We start from the raw sequence: 20,563 nt of genomic DNA, 5'->3' as shown, positions 1-20,563 counted from the left end.
TGCCCTAGAGCCTGTGCCCCGCAACAAGAGAAGTCACCGCAATGAGAGCCCACGCACGGCAATGAAGAGTAGCCCCTGCTCACCGCAATTAGAGAAAGCCCACGCAGTGACGAAGACGCAACGCAGCCAAAAAGAAATTAAGTAAAAAAATAAATAAATAAGAAAAGCTCTAATTCATTGTCCCCTAAACCCACGTCCTTCTCTGATGAAGTATTCAAGTCTGAACACCACTTTCATGTTGTCATGGGTCTTAAACAGGTAGGTCTTCCTTCTCCTCCTGAATTTGTTCTCCAGAGCTTAACAGTGCTTTGGTGATGTCAGAAAAGATGGAGCGTTTGACCATCATTCATGCCAAGATAGAGAGAGAAGTCAAATTTTGTTACCGTCATTTTCCACGTGGAATGACTGAGGCACTGAGGGATGAGAAGAAATGCTCATTGGTGGAGGCTGCTGGGAATAGAATCTGGATCCCCTGCTTCCGAACCCAGTACTTTTGTCGCCATCCCCCAAGTGACGTGCATTACTAAAATGGCTGAAGTTTCCTTCTGAGGAACCCTCCGAGACGAAAGGTCCCACGTCTCTACCCTCTTTCCAATCTCTCTCTAATCCAAGCCTAACCTAGACCTGCAGAGTTGCTGGATCCGCTGTCAATTACAGAAGGAAGAATCTGTTTAGAAGGACATGTATTTACATTCTCTGCACCATCTCTTCCTGGAGATGTTCTTTATCTCTTTGAAATGATTATATTAAACGGATGTGGGGCTAAAGTTAGACCATATTTCCCAGTCAGGATCGGCTTCGAGTCCTTAGGCAAAGCAAATGTGAAACTCTGCATTAGGCTCACGAACATCAGGAATAATTCCATCTTTGCCAGCTGCTCTCCCATACATACCCGCTTCCCTAAAAATGAGACCAGGAAAAAAAGTAAGGATTATAATACCAGCCCTTTTCCTACCTCAAAAGGGATAAATTTATGAAATTTCTAAATTGAGTGTTTTAAAGGCAGACATAGAGAGTTTTGAAATAAAATTGCCACATATACCCCGTGGCTTCCCACAGTCTATGCTGATCAGAATTTTTGCATACCAAGTTCACATTTTAACTCCTACTCATAAAAATCTATCCACATCCTAGATAGGAGCTAGAGACGGAGCCAATGAGGCGGGCTACCTTGTCTCCTCCATACTTACTTATCTCTTTACTTGCTCTTACCTGGAAGATTAAGGAGAAAAAGATATCAAAAAAGAATCTCTGGAGCATTCCTTTTCTACAGAAGGAAGCCTACATGCCCTAATCTAGGAACCTAAAAGAGGGACTGGTGAGATTAGAGAGCCCACCCTCTCACCCACCATTCAGGCAGGTCAAAAGCTGCTCTTAACTCCAACAGTTCCCTGGGACTCAAACAATCACCTGGACAACTCAAAAAGGAAGATTTCTAGTCATATTTAAAGATTTAAAACCAATTGCTTTCACTTTGTTTTTAAAATCTGAAATAAACATAGTGGAGATGCATTATCTAAATTATTTCTCTCTTACATTAGCTTGCCAAGAAAGAAACATTTTTAAAAGAGTATCATGAAATAATAGAAGATTCTTTTGGTTCTATTTCTTTTTTAAATTATGCCATTAAGAAAATAAAAGTTTAACTGACCTATCCCAAAAGGAATAAATGTTTCCTTTTTAATAAGTTGTCCTTGATCATCCAGAAATCGATTAGGGTAGAAATCATTTGGTTTCTCCCAAATGGCTGGGTCTCTGTGTATTGACCACAAGTTGGGTAATATTATCGTGCCTTTAGGAATGGTATACCCTTGCAGCACTAAAACAAAACAAAACGAAACCACAGTATTATTCAACACGCTTTTACTAATAACTCTTGGTAAACAACACTCTCTAAAAATACAAACGAACAAACAGACAAAAACTAGTTACATATCTAGCTTCTTAATCTGCTGAGAGTAAACTTTGAGGTACTTGAGGGCAGAGGCAAAACCTTATCAACTGGCATCCTCTCCATACCCTCCCAGGACCCAGCCTGAGACAGGGCACAGGAGTTGCTCTGATGGATGTTGAGTTAATCAATTAAATCAAATGATAAAAACATTACAATTAAGAGAAAACATTAAAACGGAAATCATAGGGCATTTCAGGTGAACTTTCCCAAAGAATTACAAATCCCTAATACTTGTATACAATTTTACAGTTCCCAGGCTTTTATGTCACACAATACAATGAAGAAGGTAAACTAAGGTAAAGGGATGTACAGGGAAGTCAATGCTGGTTCATACCAGCTGACAAGTTCACATGCACTTTAAACAATGCCCCAAGGATACTGCACACACCTTGTATCTAATTTACACCAAAGAAACTGTTAAGTGATCCAATGTCATCTATAAGTGATTGCCTCCTACAGCTGTCTTGTAACTAGATTTAAGCCCATTTCATCACGGGCTATCTCCGGAGGACGACAACTCCTTGTTATGAGGGATTTTTACAGTGAGTCTGAGTGCCTAAATGGCCAGGACACTGTAGGTGAAAGGCTGAAACATGTGCCTTCAGAATCAGATGGGCTCTTCTAATTCTGTAATACTTGTGCTTCAGTTGCAGAACCGCAAAAAATGAAGTAGAATAATTCCCAGTTAAGCGCCTTAATTTCATAATTAGGCTAGCTCTTCGGGCCTCCAAGAACAGGAGGACAGAGAGGGGCCTTTGTTCATTCTGGAGCTTTTTTCTGCCAGTACAGCCACCTTAAACGGCAGCAAAATTTGGCCAGTGTTAAGTGTGCACGCTCTGAAGGCTAGAGAGCTATTTACCAAACAGGCGGGGCTGGAACGCCAGCCGTAGGGCAAATAAGGGACAGCTGAGGCGGGAAGCGTCCTCTGGTCATTTGATTATCCATGACAACAAACCCTTGCCACAACCTCACCTCAAGTCCTCTGGATGAAGGGGACGGGCTTCCCTCGAGGGCGTTCCAAGGAGGAAGGCCCTGGACTTGCCTGTTTCCTCCGAGGCCATGTGAGGGATGGAGAGTGGCACCACCACACTCAGCCTCTGCACCTCCATGATGGTGGCTTCTGTGTAGGGCATCCGGGCCTTGTCAGTGAGGGAGGGGGCACGGTCACCACCAATGACCCTTTCAATTTCTTCATGAACCTTTTCTATACAGAAAAAAAAAAAAAGGAAAGCATAATCCAAAAGCTAAGCCGGGAGAGACTGCCCTCCCATACACTCTTCCCATCACCACATCCACACAGCTGACAAGTCGGCAGCACACACCTGACTTGGCCTCAGTGAAGTGAAACACTGATCAGATATTCCAGTGGAGGCAGCTGGTCCCAGGGACCCTGTACCAGCCTGGGATTCTGAAGGACGATGGCAGGACAGAGTGGCAAAGGGGAAAGCACTCTGGATTCAGGAGCACTCGGAATTATTCTCTCGTATCAACATCTGATTGGCTCTAAGCTTTTACCTGTGACAACGTGTGGTAGCCCAACATGACCCCCAGTGACCCCCACTTCTTGGTGTTCCCAACTTCGTGCCATCCCCTCCCACTCTGTTCCAAATTGGTCTATGTGACCGACAGAATAAAGGAGAAGCAATGGCATGACCGTTCTGAGCTTAGGTTATAAAAGACACTATGGTTTTTGTCTTGGCCACTTACTCTCTAGGGTCATTCATTCTGGGGGAAGGCAGCTGCCAGTAAAGCAGCCCTACGGAAAGTTCCAAGTGGCAAGACCTGCAGCCAGCCGCCACGTGGATGAGTCATCTTGCAAGTGGATCCTTCAGTCCCAATCAAGTCTATAGATGTTTGTAGCCCCAGGCCAACATCTTGATTACAACTTCGTGAGAAATCCTAAGCCAGACCATCCAGGCTAAAGCTGCTCCTGGATACCTGATCCTCAGAAACTATGTGAAATAATAAATGGTTGGGTCTTTTTTTTTTTTTTTTTTTTGCCGTATGCGGGCCTCTCACTGTTGTGGCCTCTCCCGTTGCGGAGCACAGGCTCTGGATGCACAGGCTCAGCGGCCATGGCGCATGGGCCCAGCCATTCCGCGGCATGTGGGATCTTCCCGGACCAGGGCACGAACCCGTGTCCCCTGCATCGGCAGGCGGACTCTCAACCACTGCGCCACCAGGGAAGCCCTGGTTGTTGTTTTAAGATGCTAAATTTTGGGATAATTTGTTACTCATCAATAGTTAATGAATATAGGTAGGCACAATCCCATCTATAGTAGGCAGGAAATGGTCCCTCAAAGATGTCCATGCCATAATCCCCTGGAACCTGTGAATATGCTACCTTATTTGGTAAAAAGGGACTTTGCAGATGTGATTAAATTAAGGACTTTGTGATGGGGAGATTATGCTGGATTTTCTGGGTGTGTCCAGCCTAATTACATGGGTTTTAAAATTGGAGAACTGGGACCTCCCTGGTGGCACAGTGGTTAAGAATCCGCCTGCCAATGCAGGGGACATGGGTTCGAGCCCTGGTCCGGGAAGATTCCATATGCTGCAGAGCAACTAAGCCTGTGCACCACAACTACTGAGCCTGCGCTCTAGAGCCCGCGAGACACAACTACTGAAGCCCACGCGCCTTAGAGCCTGTGCACAGCAACTGCCGAGCCCGCGCGCCTAAAGCCTGTGCTCCGCAAGAAGAGAAGCCACCGTAATGAGAAGCCAGCGCACCGCAACGAAGAGTAGCCCCAGCTCACCACACCTAGAGAAAGCCCACGCACAGCAATGAAGACCCGATGCAGCCAAAAAAAAAAAAAATTGGAAACTTTTCCCAGTTTGGAGTCAGAGGGAGATATGACTGCGAAAGAATGGTCAGAGAGATGCAACATTGCTGGCTTCAAAGATGGAGCAAGGGGGCCATGAGCCAAGGAAGCTGCAAATGGCAAGGAGATGAATTCTCCTCCAGAGCCTCCAGAAAAGAACGCAGCCCTGCCAACATCTTGATTTTGGTTCACTGAGACATGTGTCAGACTTCTAATGTATAGAACTGTAACGTAACAAATTTGTGTTGTCACTGTGTGGTTATTTGTTGTAGGAGCAACGGAAAATGAATACACTATTCTCTCCTGTATCCTTCCACTATGAACTTCCACTGAAATTCACTACCTATTGGTATTGATGTGGCGGAACTAGCTCCGTGACCTTGTGAAAATCACAGAACTTCTCTGGGCCTCTGGTCTCATCTTCAAAAAAGATGAATGGGTTCAGATGATCACTATGACTCTCTTCAACTCTAAAATAGTCTTCTCTAAAGTTCTTTCTTCATCATAGATTTCACACAGAATCAGACCTGTAGAGATTTAAAGCAGATTCAAGCAAGCTGTGATCTTAGTGCCACTGTCTAGAAACTTGGAGTTTCGTTGTTAACACCTTACCCATTCCCTATGAGATGCAAGTATTTCCATTTTGTTTTCCAGCCTGAAGACATTGCTTACTGACAGGAGCCACAGGATCACAAAGGTTGCTGATTTAAATGGAAATGGAAAAAAACATATCCTGGTTTTGCCATGAATAAAGGAAACATCTGTTTATTACCTTGTACGTCGGGGTTCAGTGACATATACAGGAGGCACCAAAGCAAAGAGTTAGTTGTGGTATCAGTGCCAGCAATGAAGAGATCGCCAATGATATAAAATAAGTAATCTTCATCAAAACTACTATTGCTATTATTTTTCCTCTCCTCCTCCACATGGAGAAGATACATGTCTATGAAGTCCTGAGGGTTCTCTACATCCAGAGACTCTCGATGGTCTTCGATGATTTTTTTAAGGAAAATAGTTAAATCCTTTTCAATCTGTCTTAATTCCTTAAATGGTCCAAAGGGAAGGTAATAAAGCCACGAGCATATGTTGACCAAGAGGAGCTGGGTGTTCAGACAGATTTCTAACGCTCGTGACATAAAATTAAGCATTTTCTTAAACTCACTATTGGTGTAATCAAACCGCTGGCCAAAGCACAAAGAGCAAATTATGTTAGAGACCGCGTTGTTGACAATGGGGAAAGGATTGAAGAGGACTTCTCCATTCTTTTGCATTTCCTCTTTCACATATTTGAACTCCTCAATAATCTTGGGCTCCAAGCTAAGCTTTCCCAAGCCAAAATGACGAAGAGTTGAATGAGAGAACTTCCTCTGTTGTCTCCAGACTGGACCATAATGTGCGAATACAATCCCTGCAAAAGGACACCAAGGAAAGAAGGTAAGAAAGAGCAATGCTTGATAATTAATACTCAACAGGACCAACCATGAAGGGTATTTGTATTTCTCAAGTCACTTGTGCAAAGTTCACATACGAACAGATAAAGATCACCAGCCAAGAATGACTAGCAAAATTTAGTTATCAAGATAGTGTATGTTTATAATAACAAAAGTCATATCCAATTTGATTAGGAAAATTTTCTATAAAGCTTATTATTATATATACTAACTCCTGGTGAAATGAAACGAGTTTCCATTTCTAGAGTTAGTGTAAATTTCAAAACCTTATTTTCATAAGAGTGAATACAGACTAAGAAAATATTTCAGGCTAGATAAATGTGAACAGAAGGATAAGCATGGTTAACAGATTGCACATGAGGGCAGGGACAATATCTGATTTTGCTCATCATTAAAATCCAAACTTCTGACATAGTGCTGTGTACAAAGGAGGAGATTGTTAAATATGAACTGAATAAATCAACAGCCCATTGGCCATCAAAGTTTGGATCAAATAACTGGCAGGTAATCTAAAATGTCTGTAGTTGCAAACAGCCCTAATTTTAAAACATCTGAACTCAAGGGCATTCACAACTACATCTTATTTGATTCTCACTTATGTTATACATCTTCCACCATCAAACCCAAAAGAATTGCTCCCAGATGTTGTATCAGATTGTTCTCAAATTTTCTTTGTTTCCTGTCACTTACTTCATTCTCTTTTCCATGGTGTGCTTTATTGTTTCAGCCAGCTCTCCTCCTTCCATTTTTCATCCACTTCATTCCTGCTACCTTCAAGGACATGCTTCATTCATTTAACAAATATTTCTGAATGCCTACTATGTGCTAGACACTGGGATGCTGTGAATACAGCTGAGGATGAAATAAAGACCCCTCTCAGTGGTTGTTTTCTCACAATCTTTGATACCTATATAAAATGACTCTCAATAGAAATATCCACATGGTCAAATGTACTGGATGACTTGTCACTTCCATTTTCCTGCCTCGAATATTCCACACATCTGCTCAAATCTGATGTTGCTTTCTAGGCCTTTTGTTCAGGTGTTTTGTGACTTCCATTTGACATCATTTCGAAAATTTTTTTGACCCTCCTGTATTGAATTCATTTCCTGGATTCTATGTCTTTACCTTATTTCACTCCTGTATTTTGCTGAAGGCCATCCTCTAATAGGTTCCTGGGAAAGGACGCATCAGAGGCAAATTTCTAAACATTTTTCGAAAATGTATTTATTGTACATTTTCCCCTCCATCAGAATTTTGAAGACATTGCTAAGAGTGCATTGATGCGTCATAAAATATGTACACCTTCAATGGGACTAGACATTATCAAATTCTTCTCCAAAGTGGAGAGTACACCAGAAGTACATGAATGATCTCTTGTCAAATAGTTACCATCACTTTGTAGTCATCAACGTTTTATTTTTGCCAATCAGAGGGCTGAAATGCATCTCATCTGATTTTTATGTGCATTTCCCTGATTGTTACAGTGGGTTGGAGCAGCTTCTCATATGGTTACTGGCCAGGTTTCCTATTCTGTGATTTGTACTTAGTAACTGTGCAATTTTCTTCTTCTTATATATTCTACATGCATAGCAGACATTGTCTCCCATCATGTGAATTGCTTTTTCATGTTTTAATGCTATTACTTGATAAACATGTTTTAAAGGTAGTTCCATTTCTCAATCTTTTTCTTAGTGATTTGTGCTGCATGTCTTATTTTAGAAATCTTTTCCTACCACAGGTTTATAAACACATTCTCTACTTTCTTGTAAAATTTTGCTTTTTCACATTTAAGTCTCTATAACCTACCTGGAATTTATATTTATGTTAGGTATTCCTACTTATTGTGAAGAAGGAATCCACTTTTCTCCCTATTTTGATAACCTATTGTTCAAGCACCATTTATGAAACAGCCTCTCCTTTTCTCTACTGATCTACAACATTTGCTGTACACAGGCAGTTCAGGTTATTGGTTTTCTAGTCTGCTATATTGTACACTGGTGTATTTATTTATGACTGTGCTTAAAGCACACTGTCTTAACTATTGTTACTCTATAATAAGATCTAAATAGACTTCATAGTAAGTCTTAATATTTACTAGGGAAGTCCCCACCACCACCACCTTGTTCTTTTCCAAAATTGTTTTTTGATTACTCTTGGCTGTTTACTCATATTTATCAAACTTTAATCAGCTTGTCAAGTTCTATTTTTAAAAAAGCACCTTTGAGATTTTGATGGGAACTGCATTTAACTTACAGATTAATTTGAAAATTGTCTTCTTTATAATTGGACTTACCTGCAATCCAAGAATAAATCCAACTTTGGTTATGATATTTTTATGCTTTTTAAAAGACATTGTTGGATTTGGTTTCCTAATATGTTAAGTTTTTAAAAATTCATATTCATACATGAAAATGGACTATAAATTTCCTTTCTCATAATGTATTTGTCTGGATATACTCACCTCTTAAAATGAGCCATGGTGTATTCTTTCTCTCTGGAAGAATTTGTCTATAATTATAATGGCATGTTCTTTTTTCCTTACCTTTATTCTTTTGTTCTTTTTCAGATATATAAAATTAGCTATCTAACTAATTTTCAGAACTTTATCCTAATAAAGGATAGTTAAGGATGTACAATTGCCTTTGGGTACCACTTTAGCTGCAGTCCACCAGTATTGTGTGCATGTCTTTTCAATGCATTTTAAGTATAAAAATTTGGGGACTTCCCTGGTGGTCCAGTGGTAAAAAATCTGCCTTACAATGCAGGGGACGCTGGTTCGATTCCTGGTTAGGGAACTAAGATCCCACATGCCGTGGGGCAACTAAGCATGCAGCACGTGCGCCATGACTACTGAGCTCGCACACCTCAGAAAGCCTGCGTGCTGCAAACTACAGAGCCCACGCTCTGGAACCCTCGTGCCACAACTACAGAGCCCATGTGCCCTGGAGCCTGTGCACTACAACTAGAGAGAGAAAACCTGCACGCCAGGACTAGAGGGAAGCCCACACGCCGCAACGAAGAGCCCTCATACCGCAACTAAGAACCAACACGGCCAAAAATAAATAAGTAAATAATAAAATAAATCTTTTTAAAAAAAAGTATAAACATTTTTTTCTATTATGATTCTCTTTTGCCACCTAGATCAATTTGGCTTATGATGATTTTTGTTTGTTTTTGTTTTTGTTTTTTTGCGGTACGCGGGCCTCTCACTGTTGTGGCCTCTCCCATTGCGGAGCACAGGCTCCGGACGCGTAGGCTCAGCGGCCATGGCTCACGGGCCCAGCCGCTCTGCGGCATGTGGGATCTTCCCAGACCTGGGCACGAACCCGTGTCCCCTGCATCGGCGGGCAGACACTCAACCACTGCGCCACCAGGGAAGTATGATGATTTTTGACATTGATGAGGCTAGCTTTTTAGTCTAGTATGTGATCAATTTTAATAAAATTTCCAAATAAAATTGAGAAGAATTTTTATATAAGCAATTGTTGGGTATAAGGCCCTCTTTCCAACAGAGAAAGCTACATAACTGTCAGAATCAAATCTTTATCCCTGCCAAAGTTTTATCTGCCTGATCTATCAACTATTCAAATACTTACGTTAAAATAATTTGCACTAATGGTGCATTTGTCAATTCCTTTTTTCAGTTCTGTAAGTTTTTGTTACTTGTAGATATATATCATGGCTATATAGATATTTATACATAATATATAAAATATTTTAAAATTAAGATATATAAATATATAAAATTAAAATGTATTAAAAATTGTATATATCTACATTGTTAGGTACATATGTATGCTAGACAACATTGTTAGGTACACTCAAATTTAGAAATAAATACCCTCTATTAGTTTTCTCAATATTTACTTACAGTCCGCTACATGCCAGATACTAAGGGCATACAGATTTAAAAGACACAGTCTTTGTTCTCAAGATGCTTCCAGTTTTGTGAGGAGCTGGATAAACCAACAACTCTAATACACTGTTGTATGTTAGACTGTATTGAAGTTGCATATTGTATTGAATGTTGTATGGTGGACTGCACTAAAGTTGCACAGTTGGAATGCATGGTATTGAATGCTGCATTGTTGGACTATATGGTATTGAATTATGTTGGGACTGTACTGAAGTTGCACTGTTGGGATGTACAGTATCGAATGTTGTTATGTTGGACTATATTGAATGTTGCATTGTTGGAATGCATTGTATTAAATGTTGTATGTTGGAGGTGTATTGAAGTTGCAATGTAGACAAAGGAAAAAGCACCATGTCAGCTGAGGGAAAGCAGTACTTCTCAGAGAGGACATCTGAGCGATACTTCATTTGTAAATAAGGATGTGTACGAAGGCACATTTTAGAAAAATAAAGAACTTGGGGGAAGTTAAAGAGGGTACAGTATTTCAAGAGGGCTGAATTATCTTCAGGGAAAAATTCAGGTTTAGATAAGGCAAGGAAATGGAGGGAGGCTTCTCAAAAGAGACTAGTATCTGGGCATTAGGTATTTGACAACAATCTGACAGGTATGAAGTGCAAGATAAGACTTGACCAAGGAGACAATGCCTGAGAATGCCAGGGATGAGAGGCAGAGACAGAATTAATGGCCTCAGGGTTTCAAACGTTACAAAATATCCATGTCATGAAGCCAGAATGGCTTAAAGCAGGGGTCCCCAACCCCTGGGCCACGACCGATATCGGTCCGTGGCCTGTTAGGAAGTGGGCCGCACAGCAGGAGGTGAGTGGTGGGTGAGTGAGCAAAGCTTCACCTGTATTTACAGCCGCTCCCCATCGCTCGCATTACCGCCTGAGCTCTGACTCCTGGTGAGTTGTATAATTATTTCATTATATATTAGAATGTAATAATAATAGAAATAAAGTGCACAATAAATGTAATGTGCTTGAATCATCCTGAAACCATACCACCACCCCCCCATCTGTGGAAAAACTGTCTTCCACGAAACTGGTCCCTGGTGCCAAAAAGGTTGGGGACCGCTGGCCTAGAGTCTTAGAGTGTTTGGAAGAGGTTCAGGCATACCCTGTAGTTGCTGACATCTCCATTCTTAGCCCTGAATGATACAATGGATGTATACAAAGACTTCATCTCAAGGAGGATAGTAACACTGAAAATTAAACATGGCTCCAAAGCAAACACCAGGACTATTGTTTGGGAATGACAAAAACATACCCTCAAGCTAGTCTGGCAAAAAGGCCAGTTAGGCTGTGGATGAAACCAAAAAGCAGGAAGAGCTGGGTGTTACCACCTTCGAGAAGACTAAATGCCACTGAACTCCTCTCTGCACCTATTTTTCACTTCTTTCTTCCTGACTGACTTCATTCTTTCCTACTGTGAACCAGCTTTTCCAAGAACTGGGAGCTATCTTGAGATGCCCATTCTCCCATTTTCACCACGGGAGATAAAAGCCCTCTAAAGCCCTCTATTCTCTAGTTCTAACCTGACAAATGCTGGGGAAGGACTCAGATGTTTCAGTCAGGTATTCCATGGTGATACCAATTTGGAATACTTTACATTTATTATTTGGCTTGAGGTTTCCAAACTATGCCACAAGTATCAATTCTTACCCCAAAACTATGTGGGGATCGATCTGTAGCTATGAACTTTTGAGTTGTGTCCAGCCCACAGACTCACTACCATCACAAAGAGGTGAGATATTCTGATCAACTCACCTTTGATCAGGGGTCTATCCCCTGACTAATCACTGTGGTCAGAGACGGGAATTCATGTAAAGATATGGCATCTCCCGTTCCAACCACAGTTAATGGATACAAAAGGGTGGTGGAGCCAGAGTTACTCAGAAGAAGGGAGTGCTCTTGTCAGAGGACTAGGTGCTAGACGGCTGAAACAAACATCTACCTCAAACCAAACAAAGGATAGGCTAAATTGACTATGATACATTCTCACAAAGGAATATTGTACAGTTTTTAAGAACTTTGTAGAAAATTCAATAATATCGAAAAATATTCATAATACTTTAAGTGATAAAAATAATTTTAAAGAGTGTGAAGAATATGTTTCCATTTCAAGGAAGCAAATATATTTTTTAAAATACCTGTACATATAGAAAAAAAAATACTAGAAGGCTGCCACAGACTGAATGTGTCCCTTCAGAATTCATATGTTAAATCCTAATGCCCAGTGTGATGGTATTTGAAAGTAATCTTTGGGATGTGATTAGGTCATGAGGATGGAGCCCTCATGAATGGGATTAGTGCCTTTATAAAAGAGGCCCCAGAGATCTCCCTTGCTCCCTTCACCATGTGACATTACAGACAGTTGTCTGTGAGTCAGGAAGCTGGCCCTCAACAGACACCAATCAGCTGGCACCTTGATCTTGAACTCTCAGACTCCAGCAATAAATTCTGTTGTTTATAAGCCACCTAGCCCATGGAACTCTGTTACAGCAGCAGCTCAAATAGACTAAAACAAAGGTGATACATAAAAACGTTAATAGTGGCTATCTCAAAATAACACTGATCACAGATGATTTTCAATTATTTTTTAAAAGAATTCTTTTACTCCTGTTCCATGTTTTATGTTTTACAATAAGCAACATATATTACTAAAATAAAAATAGTTAAAATACATTAAATTTGATGCAATTCTACATTAATCACACATACGTTTTCTTTCTCTTGAAGCAGAGAAAGTGTTATCCACTGATTATATTTGCCCTTCCCTTCCATAGGGTCATATAAGTGTCCCTCTTAGTGGGAATTCAGGCCTTCTTGAAATGAGCATGTAACTATCTAAAATATGTACTTTACTGCATTTACTACAAGATTCAGTTATCTCGTTTTCCTCATTTATTTTCAAATTGCTCAAATGAACTTTCACTTTCTTTCTTTATTTCCTAATTTCATTTTGTATCTTGTACCCCTTCAAGGTAGTTAGTCCTGACTGGTCTATCCTGTACTTCTAAAGTTCTTCAAAATTTCCTTTTGCCTCCCATTTTCATGTCTTGCAATTTCCTTTGACTCTTGCTCCAAGTCTCTCAAAATCTCTCAAAATTAGAAGTAATCTAATTTCTATCAACAGGGAAATAGATAAATTACAAAAGCTAGAGGTAGAAAGATACTTTATAAATATATGACATATGTAAGGTTTTAAAAAACATACCAAATGAAGTTATGCACTGTTTATGAATCTGAAGCAAATGTGAACAGTGATGAATGAGTTTATATTACTCTCTGAACTTTATATTTGAAATATTTTATAATAAAAATGTGATGTGCATAAACCTTTGAGAAGAAACAGACCACACTTAAAGTACTCTTTTGGTAGCCTTGTATCTGACTGTATGTTTTTTTATTGAAGTATAGTTAATTTACAATATTATATTAGTTTCAGGCATATAAGACAGTGTTTCAAAATTTTTAGATTATACTCCATTTAATGTTATTATAAAACATTGGCTATATTCCTTGTGATGTACAACATACCCTTGTAGCTTATTTATTTTATACTTAGTAGTTTGTACCTCTTAATCTGACTTTGTAACTTTATTTCCTGCTCAGGAACAGAATCAGATGGATGAATAAGTATGATGGGCATACCTAATGTAGAACATCTTTCTGGCCTATCCACCTTACTATAATTTTCATGCTTAAAAAGAACATCAACTTGTACAAGCATGATAATTTGAAAAACTCAAATATAATAAATAACCTCCCTACATTCTAGAACTTGATGGCAATGTGTTAAGTGAACTATTTCCAGCACATCACTGTTCATGAAATATTCCTTCTCTTCGAGTCTCATCAACTTTAGCAGCAAAACTCTTTTACAAATATCTTATAAAAATAAATATAAACATTTAATAACGTTATTGGCCTCTAATTCTTAATATCACTTTTCTTTCTCTTAGAGTCTATGCATCCTGCTTCTGGACAACTTCCGCATTTTACAGTCTTGCCACTGGAAACAGCACTGAAGGTGGCTCGGGCACTCCTCAAATCTTGCTGAGCTGAGCCGCTCAGCCTTTCACTCCTGTGGCCTATCTTCTTCAGGATGACTATGCCATCCAATTCTTGATCTATGACGGCTACCCAGAACTCATCTGCTTCTTCATCCTTCGATGGGCATCTTGAAATAAACTCACATTCTCCCCTTTTATTTTTCACCCTTGAAACAATTCCATTAAAAGATTCCTTGACTATCTACATTTTCCTATTCAGATGGCCTGTTCTTTATTCCAAGTTAAATTGACAAGCATTTTCCTTGTGACATATGGTTCTTGCTTTACTTTCTCCTGTCAATCATTTTCACCAGCAACATAAATTTCTCACAGCACATTCGCCCAACACATATCCACCAGAATACAAGAGCAGCAGCACCTAAAAAGTCCTGTCTCTTGGAGGAATTAATGCTTTAGTTGAGATGCTGAAGCACCAGATTACCCCAGGCTCCCAAGACTTTACAAAATAAGGAGGGATCCAATAATAAACTGTGATCCAACTAATACTTAGAAACTGCCTTATAGATTCTTAACCAAACTATGCACCCACCAAGAAGGACCTGGAAGAAGAAAATCTAATTCCTACCTTTAAAAATCAGGAGGAAAAGACAGATGAGCAACAAAAGTGACAATATAATGTGGTAAGTGCATCAACAGATGTTAGATGTATGTATGTATCAATAGATGTATGCATGCATTCATTCATTTCTTGATTACCTGCTCTGTGCCGATTAGAAGGCATACAGTGGTTAACAAGATGAGCCAGATCTTTGCCCTCACAGAGTTCACATTCCAATGGTAAGTGGGGTTGGTAATAGGCTAAATGCTTTCAAAGTTTTTAATGAATGAGGTTAGTGAAATATAAATGAGATAAAATAAGCTGTGATATTGGGCAGTGTCTAAAATAGTAGTGAAAGGTGACAATTGGCCTGAGAGATGATAAGGAATAAACCAAGTAAAAAGTTATCCCAGGGGACTTCCCCAGTGGCACAGTGGATATAGGACTCCGAGCTCCCAATGTAGGGGGCCCGGGTTCGATCCCTGGTCAGGGAACTAGATCCCACAAGCGTGCCACAACTAAGGAGCCCGCCTGCCGCAACTAAGACCCAGTGCAACCAAATAAATAAATATTAAAAAAAATTTTTTTTTAAGTTATCCCAGGCCTAAGGACGACAAAACCCAGTAGCCTGAGGCAGTCACCAACCTTCCAGGAATCAGCTTAGTGTGTCCAGAGCAGACACTGTACTTGAAATGTACAATAAAGCGAGAGTGGAAAGAGATAAAGTGAGAAAGGCAGGCAGAGGCCAGATCCTTTGGGACACAGTAGGTCTAGTATGGAGTCGGAAACAACTGGTTTCAGTGGGGGAAGCGACATGATTTGTTCTGATTCACATTTTTTTTTTTTTTTAAAGAAATCCCTTTGGCTGCTGTATGGATAAAAGATCAGAGCAGAAGCAAGCAGGCTAGTTAAGAGGCTTCTGGAAATGAAAAACGATGGTAGCTTGGATGAGATGGAAATGGAGAGAAGTGAACGGATACAGAACATGGATATATCTGCAGCAGGCTGACAAGACTTACTGGCTGCTAGGGAATGCGATGAGGGTTTAAACGAAAACAGTGGTATCACAGAGAAAAGAGTAGCTCACCTGTACCTGGGAGGATAGAGAAATAGGTCACAGAACACATTCTCAGAGAGGTGACATTTAAGCAGGTATGAAAAAATACAACACAAGTGTTGGTGAGGATGTGGAGAAACTGAAACATTGGCTGTTGCTGGCAGGAATGCAAAATGGTGCAGCTGCTATGGAAAATGGTATGGCAGTTACTCAAAAATATTAAACATATAATATGATCAAGCAATTCCACTTCTGGATTTACACCCATAAGAACTGAAAGCAAGGACTTCAACAGATATTTGTAGACATACCATGTTCACAGCAGCAGTTTTCACTATAGTCTAAAGATGGAAGCATGCAAGTATCCATCAGGGGACGAATGGATAAACAAAATGTGGTACATACATTCAATGGAATAGTATTCAGTCTTAAAAAGGAAAGCAATTCTCACACATGGTACAATATGGGTGAACCTTAAAACATTATACTAAGTGAAATACGTCAGTCACAAAAGGATAAATATTGTATGATTCCACTTGTATAAAGTACCTAGGATAGTCAAATTCACAGAGACGGAAAACAGAATGGTGGTTGCCAGAGGTTAGAGAGTTTTTAAATGTTTAATGGGTTTTTAGTGTTTGTTTAATGGGTATAAACTTTCAGTTCTGCAAGATGAAAAGAGTTCTGAAGACAGTGGTGATGATTTCACAACAATGTGAATGACTTAATACCACTAAACTGTACACTTAAAAATGATTAAGATGGTAAATTTTATGTTATTTGTATTTCACCACTATTTTTTTAAAAAGAGGGAAAGAAAAGCAGGTGGGAGTTCTCCAGGCAGCCATGAGAACGGAAGAGAATTCCAGGTAGAAGAAGCAGCAGGTGTAAAGACATGGAGAGAGTAAGGTATGAACTGTGATATGTATGATTTATTTTTCAGTGGGACATTTAGAATATTAAGATCACCATTATTCTGGCTTCATCAGATTCTGAAAAGCCTGGATCTCTTTATACCACATGCCAGGAAAAGGAAGTAGTAGTTCATTTACTTAATAAATAGTTATTGACTCCTATATGTGCCAGGCAGGACAAGGAGTAACTCTGTCTTCCTAGATGTCAGTCTAGTGGTGAAGACTCACATTCAGGCCAAGGTTACAGAATTATGAAGCCTCAATATTGATAAGTGCAGTGAAGGAAAAGTACTTGTTCAATGAAACTGGTTCTAACAAGGGAGACTAACTTACCTGGAACGGAAGTGAGGAAAAAAACTCCCTGAGGGAAAGACATTTAGAGTCTGTCATACAGAGTGAAGTAAGTCAGAAAGAGAAAGACAAATACCGTATGCTAACACATATATATGGAATTTAAGAAAAAAAAAAAGTCATGAAGAACCTAGAGGTAAGACGGGAATAAAGACACAGACCTACTAGAGAATGGACTTGAGGATATGGGGAGGGGGAAGGGTAAGCTGTGACAAAGTGTGAGAGTGGCATGGACATATATACGCTACCAAGCGTAAAACAGATAGCTAGTGGGAAGCAGCCGCATAGCACAGGGAGATCAGCTCGGTGCTTTGTGACCACCTAGAGGGGTGGGATAGGGAGGGTGGGAGGGAGGGAGACGCAAGAGGGAAGAGATATGGGAACATGTGTATATGTATAACTGATTCACTTTGTTATAAAGCAGAAACTAACACACCATTGTAAAGCAATTATACTCCAATAAAGATGTAAAAAAAAAAAAAAAATTAACACCTGACCGAAGGGTAGGATTGACACAGACGGAAACACAGTCTGGGACCTGTGCCGGCCAATAAGACAAAGGGGAACACTGATAAACAAAAAGGGCAAATGTGATATTCTATTGCAGCGGATAACATGTTTACCAACGCTCAAAACTGCCCAACTTAGCCTTCCATAAGCAGGAATCACAGAAACTATAAACCTATTGTACATTAGGTTTGCCAATTAGTTCCTATCGTGTTTTCTGGACTTCCTATCTTATGGGGAAATAATCTTAAACTCTTGCACCCAAAACGCAAAAGGTGTAAATATCCCTCTCTCTTTCTAACACGGCCGAAGTTTCTCGTCGGGAACACAGCCTGAAGAGTGAGGCCTCATTCTGGGAAGGAGCGAATACTCCTGGAAAGATGGAACCTATCACAGCTGCAGGGGATCTCAAAGGCACCGGGAGTGGGAGGCAGCGCCGCCCTCCCCCTCCCGCGCTGGGTGCAGGTGTGAGGCAGGTTGGGTGCGCGCGGCCGCAAGGGGCACAGAACCCCCAGCTCCGGCGCACCTGCAGCCCCATCCGCGCGCGCACACGGCCCGTGACCCCTGACCCCCAAGGCTCCCGCGGCCGCGGCCCAGCTCACCCTTCCCCTTGGTCAGGATGTAGTTGAGCGGCATCCGCGGGCGGTCGCTGAAGACCTCGGCCTGCTGCACCAGCGCCTCGCGCACGCTGTGGAAGTCGTTGAGGACCACCACCAGGTAGTGGCCGATGAAGAAGCTGTAGATGTTGCCGTACACACGGGCCATGTCTGCCAGGAGCAACTGCACGCCCAGGCCCGAGGTATTCAATTCTCCGGTCCTTGCCCGCCGGTACGGCCAGCTCTTCCGTCGGAGGAAAGGCGGCAGCAGCACGAAGCCGAAGTTGCCCACCACGGGCCAGGGCGTGGGCCCGGGGGGGATGCCCCGCTTCGGGCGCCGCCACAGCCAGCTCCAGCCCAGCAGCGCGGCGAGAACGAGAAGCAGCAGCGCGCCGCCCGTGGGGTCCAGCCGCAGCAGCCCCGGGGGCGCGTGCAGAAGGCGCAGAGGCCAGGGGTAGTCCTCAGCGGGAGCCTGGGGCAGCCCTGCGGAAGCCATGGCCTGTGCGCCGGAGTCCTCAGCCCCGGGGTCCTGCCGCTATCCTCATGAGAGCATACGCAGACACCGGTGCTCGGCCCCAAGGCCAACTCCCCTTGAAGCCCGGGGGCGGGGAGGAGAGCGGCGGGGGCGGGGAGGAGAGCGGCGGAGGCCGCTCCGGATTGGCTGCGCCCACCGCTTCCTCCCCAGCCCCTCCAATCAGCGACGCCCGAGAAGAAACGGGGACGCGCTCGCAACCAGGCTGTGGCGGTCCGCGGACCAGGCTGGGCAAGCCGTCTGGAAGTTGGCCGCCCAATCCGGGTCGCGCCCCTCCGCTGGGTCAGACTTGGCTGTGACCGCCCCTGAAAAAAAAGATGCTCGCACCACACCCTTACGCTCTGATTGGTTACCGGATTTCTTGTGTTATTTGTCAGTTGAGTGCTTAAACCGTGCCAGGTCAACAGGCCCCTCGTACGACTCAGCCTCAACACCAGCGCTTCTACCCTGAGCTGGGCGAGGGGGGTCCCCGCCCTATCTCCTGGTAGCAAAAAGACAGGGGTACTGCTTTATCCAAATCGGGATTCGGAGGAAGAAATGACCCTTTCCTCCACCCACTGACAGCAGGATGATGGAAATGCAATGTGTAGAATTTGTAGATGTAGGTGGCCAACGCTCCGGAGAAAGGATGGGTGGGGAATAGTGGGGTGGGTGGGGTGATGGAGTAAAGCTCTTATAACTTGCCATACACGGGAATATCCCTTTTATGTGGAGAGTGAAAGTTCAGCGTCCGTTTCAGCGTGTGGCCTGGGTAAAGCAGAAGACCTAATCCAGAAATTTGCTTGGAGGATTTAAGTAGCTAATAATATAAAATCAATCAGGTGAGGAGTGGGTCACAATATCATTATAACTATGCTGAGGTTGAGATTTTAAGTGAGAATTGTGTAATGCTTTCAATACAAAGTCCTTTAATTTTCCGTAATTATGGCTCGTAGGCACTTCCCTTTTCTGTCTTCTACAGGCTAAATCCTCTGGTTTCTTTTATGTTAGGTTGACACAGAATTGTCGATACTAGACCATTTCCTGTCTGCTAAAAGGCCAGTCTCGTATAAATCAACGTAACTGATGATAATGAACAAATGTTTCCCATTTTCTGATCCTTTTTATTCTTTATTTCACATCTACTCTGTTCTAATACTATTTTTGCCATGCTCTTCATAAATTATTTTAAGCTTCCCCAAAAAACACACCTCTTATCTTCTATAAGTAACCATTGTTAGATTACTTTTCTCATTTTTTTTCAATTTTGAGAATTTAAAAAATTTTACCACTGGTTTGCACAGATGATCTTCAATATGTCATCTGATTCTCTTCATAGCCTGTTCTCCAAAATAGTAGCCACTAACATCTTTCCTTACAAGCAACTTAAATTCACAAATGATTTTAAAGTAGTTGACCATGTGACTACTTTAACGACCTTAACAGACACCCTCTTATACAGGATATAATTACATTCACATTGTTTTCCTAAGTAATTCTCTTATTTAGGCTAACAGCTCTGTGATGCAGATAGGAAGTATTATAGGCTGAGTTGTGTTCCCCCAAAATTCATATGTTGAAGTCCTAACCCCCAGTACCTCAGAATGAAACTGTTTGGAGATAGGGTCTTTAAAGAGGTAAAGTAAAATGAGGTCATATAAGTGGACTGTAATCCAATATCACTGGTGTCTTTTTAAGAAGAAGAGATTAGGACATGGACAGACACAGAGGGAAGCCAACATGAAAACACAGGGAGAAGATGGCCATCTACAAGACAGGGAGAGAGTCCTCAGAAGAGATCAGCCCTACCAACACCTTGATCTTAAGAGTTCTAGCCTCCAGAACTGTGAGGAAATAAGTCTGTAGTA

General features: G+C 41.6%; 1 protein-coding gene across 3 annotated transcripts; it reads right to left on the bottom strand.

Annotated features, from left to right (window-relative positions):
• On the bottom strand, positions 1-18,758 carry LOC114903066 (cytochrome P450 2U1). Of its 3 annotated transcripts, none has more exons than XR_003795632.1 (5): positions 18,191-18,758; positions 5,549-6,184; positions 2,927-3,158; positions 1,652-1,819; positions 1-900 (listed from the first exon to the last, which is right to left on the bottom strand). XR_003795632.1 is itself a non-coding variant. In XM_029235857.1 (5 exons), the coding sequence occupies exons 1-5, from the start codon at positions 18,678-18,680 to the stop codon at positions 725-727; spliced, it is 1,632 nt and encodes a 543-aa protein (XP_029091690.1). In that variant the 5' UTR covers positions 18,681-18,758; the 3' UTR covers positions 1-724. The 3 variants fall into 3 exon arrangements, 2 of the variants coding, with proteins under 2 accessions (XP_029091690.1, XP_029091692.1); XM_029235857.1 differs by having other exon boundaries at positions 2,997-3,158; XM_029235859.1 differs by lacking the exon at positions 5,549-6,184 and having other exon boundaries at positions 2,997-3,158.
• Positions 18,759-20,563: the final 1,805 nt, after the last annotated feature.

This window comes from Monodon monoceros, unplaced genomic scaffold (genome assembly GCF_005190385.1).
Source record: "Monodon monoceros isolate NGI ecotype Baffin Bay Population unplaced genomic scaffold, NGI_Narwhal_1 Super_Scaffold_20, whole genome shotgun sequence".
NCBI lineage: Eukaryota > Metazoa > Chordata > Mammalia > Artiodactyla > Monodontidae > Monodon > Monodon monoceros.
This window is presented reverse-complemented; position numbering and strand designations above follow the sequence as displayed.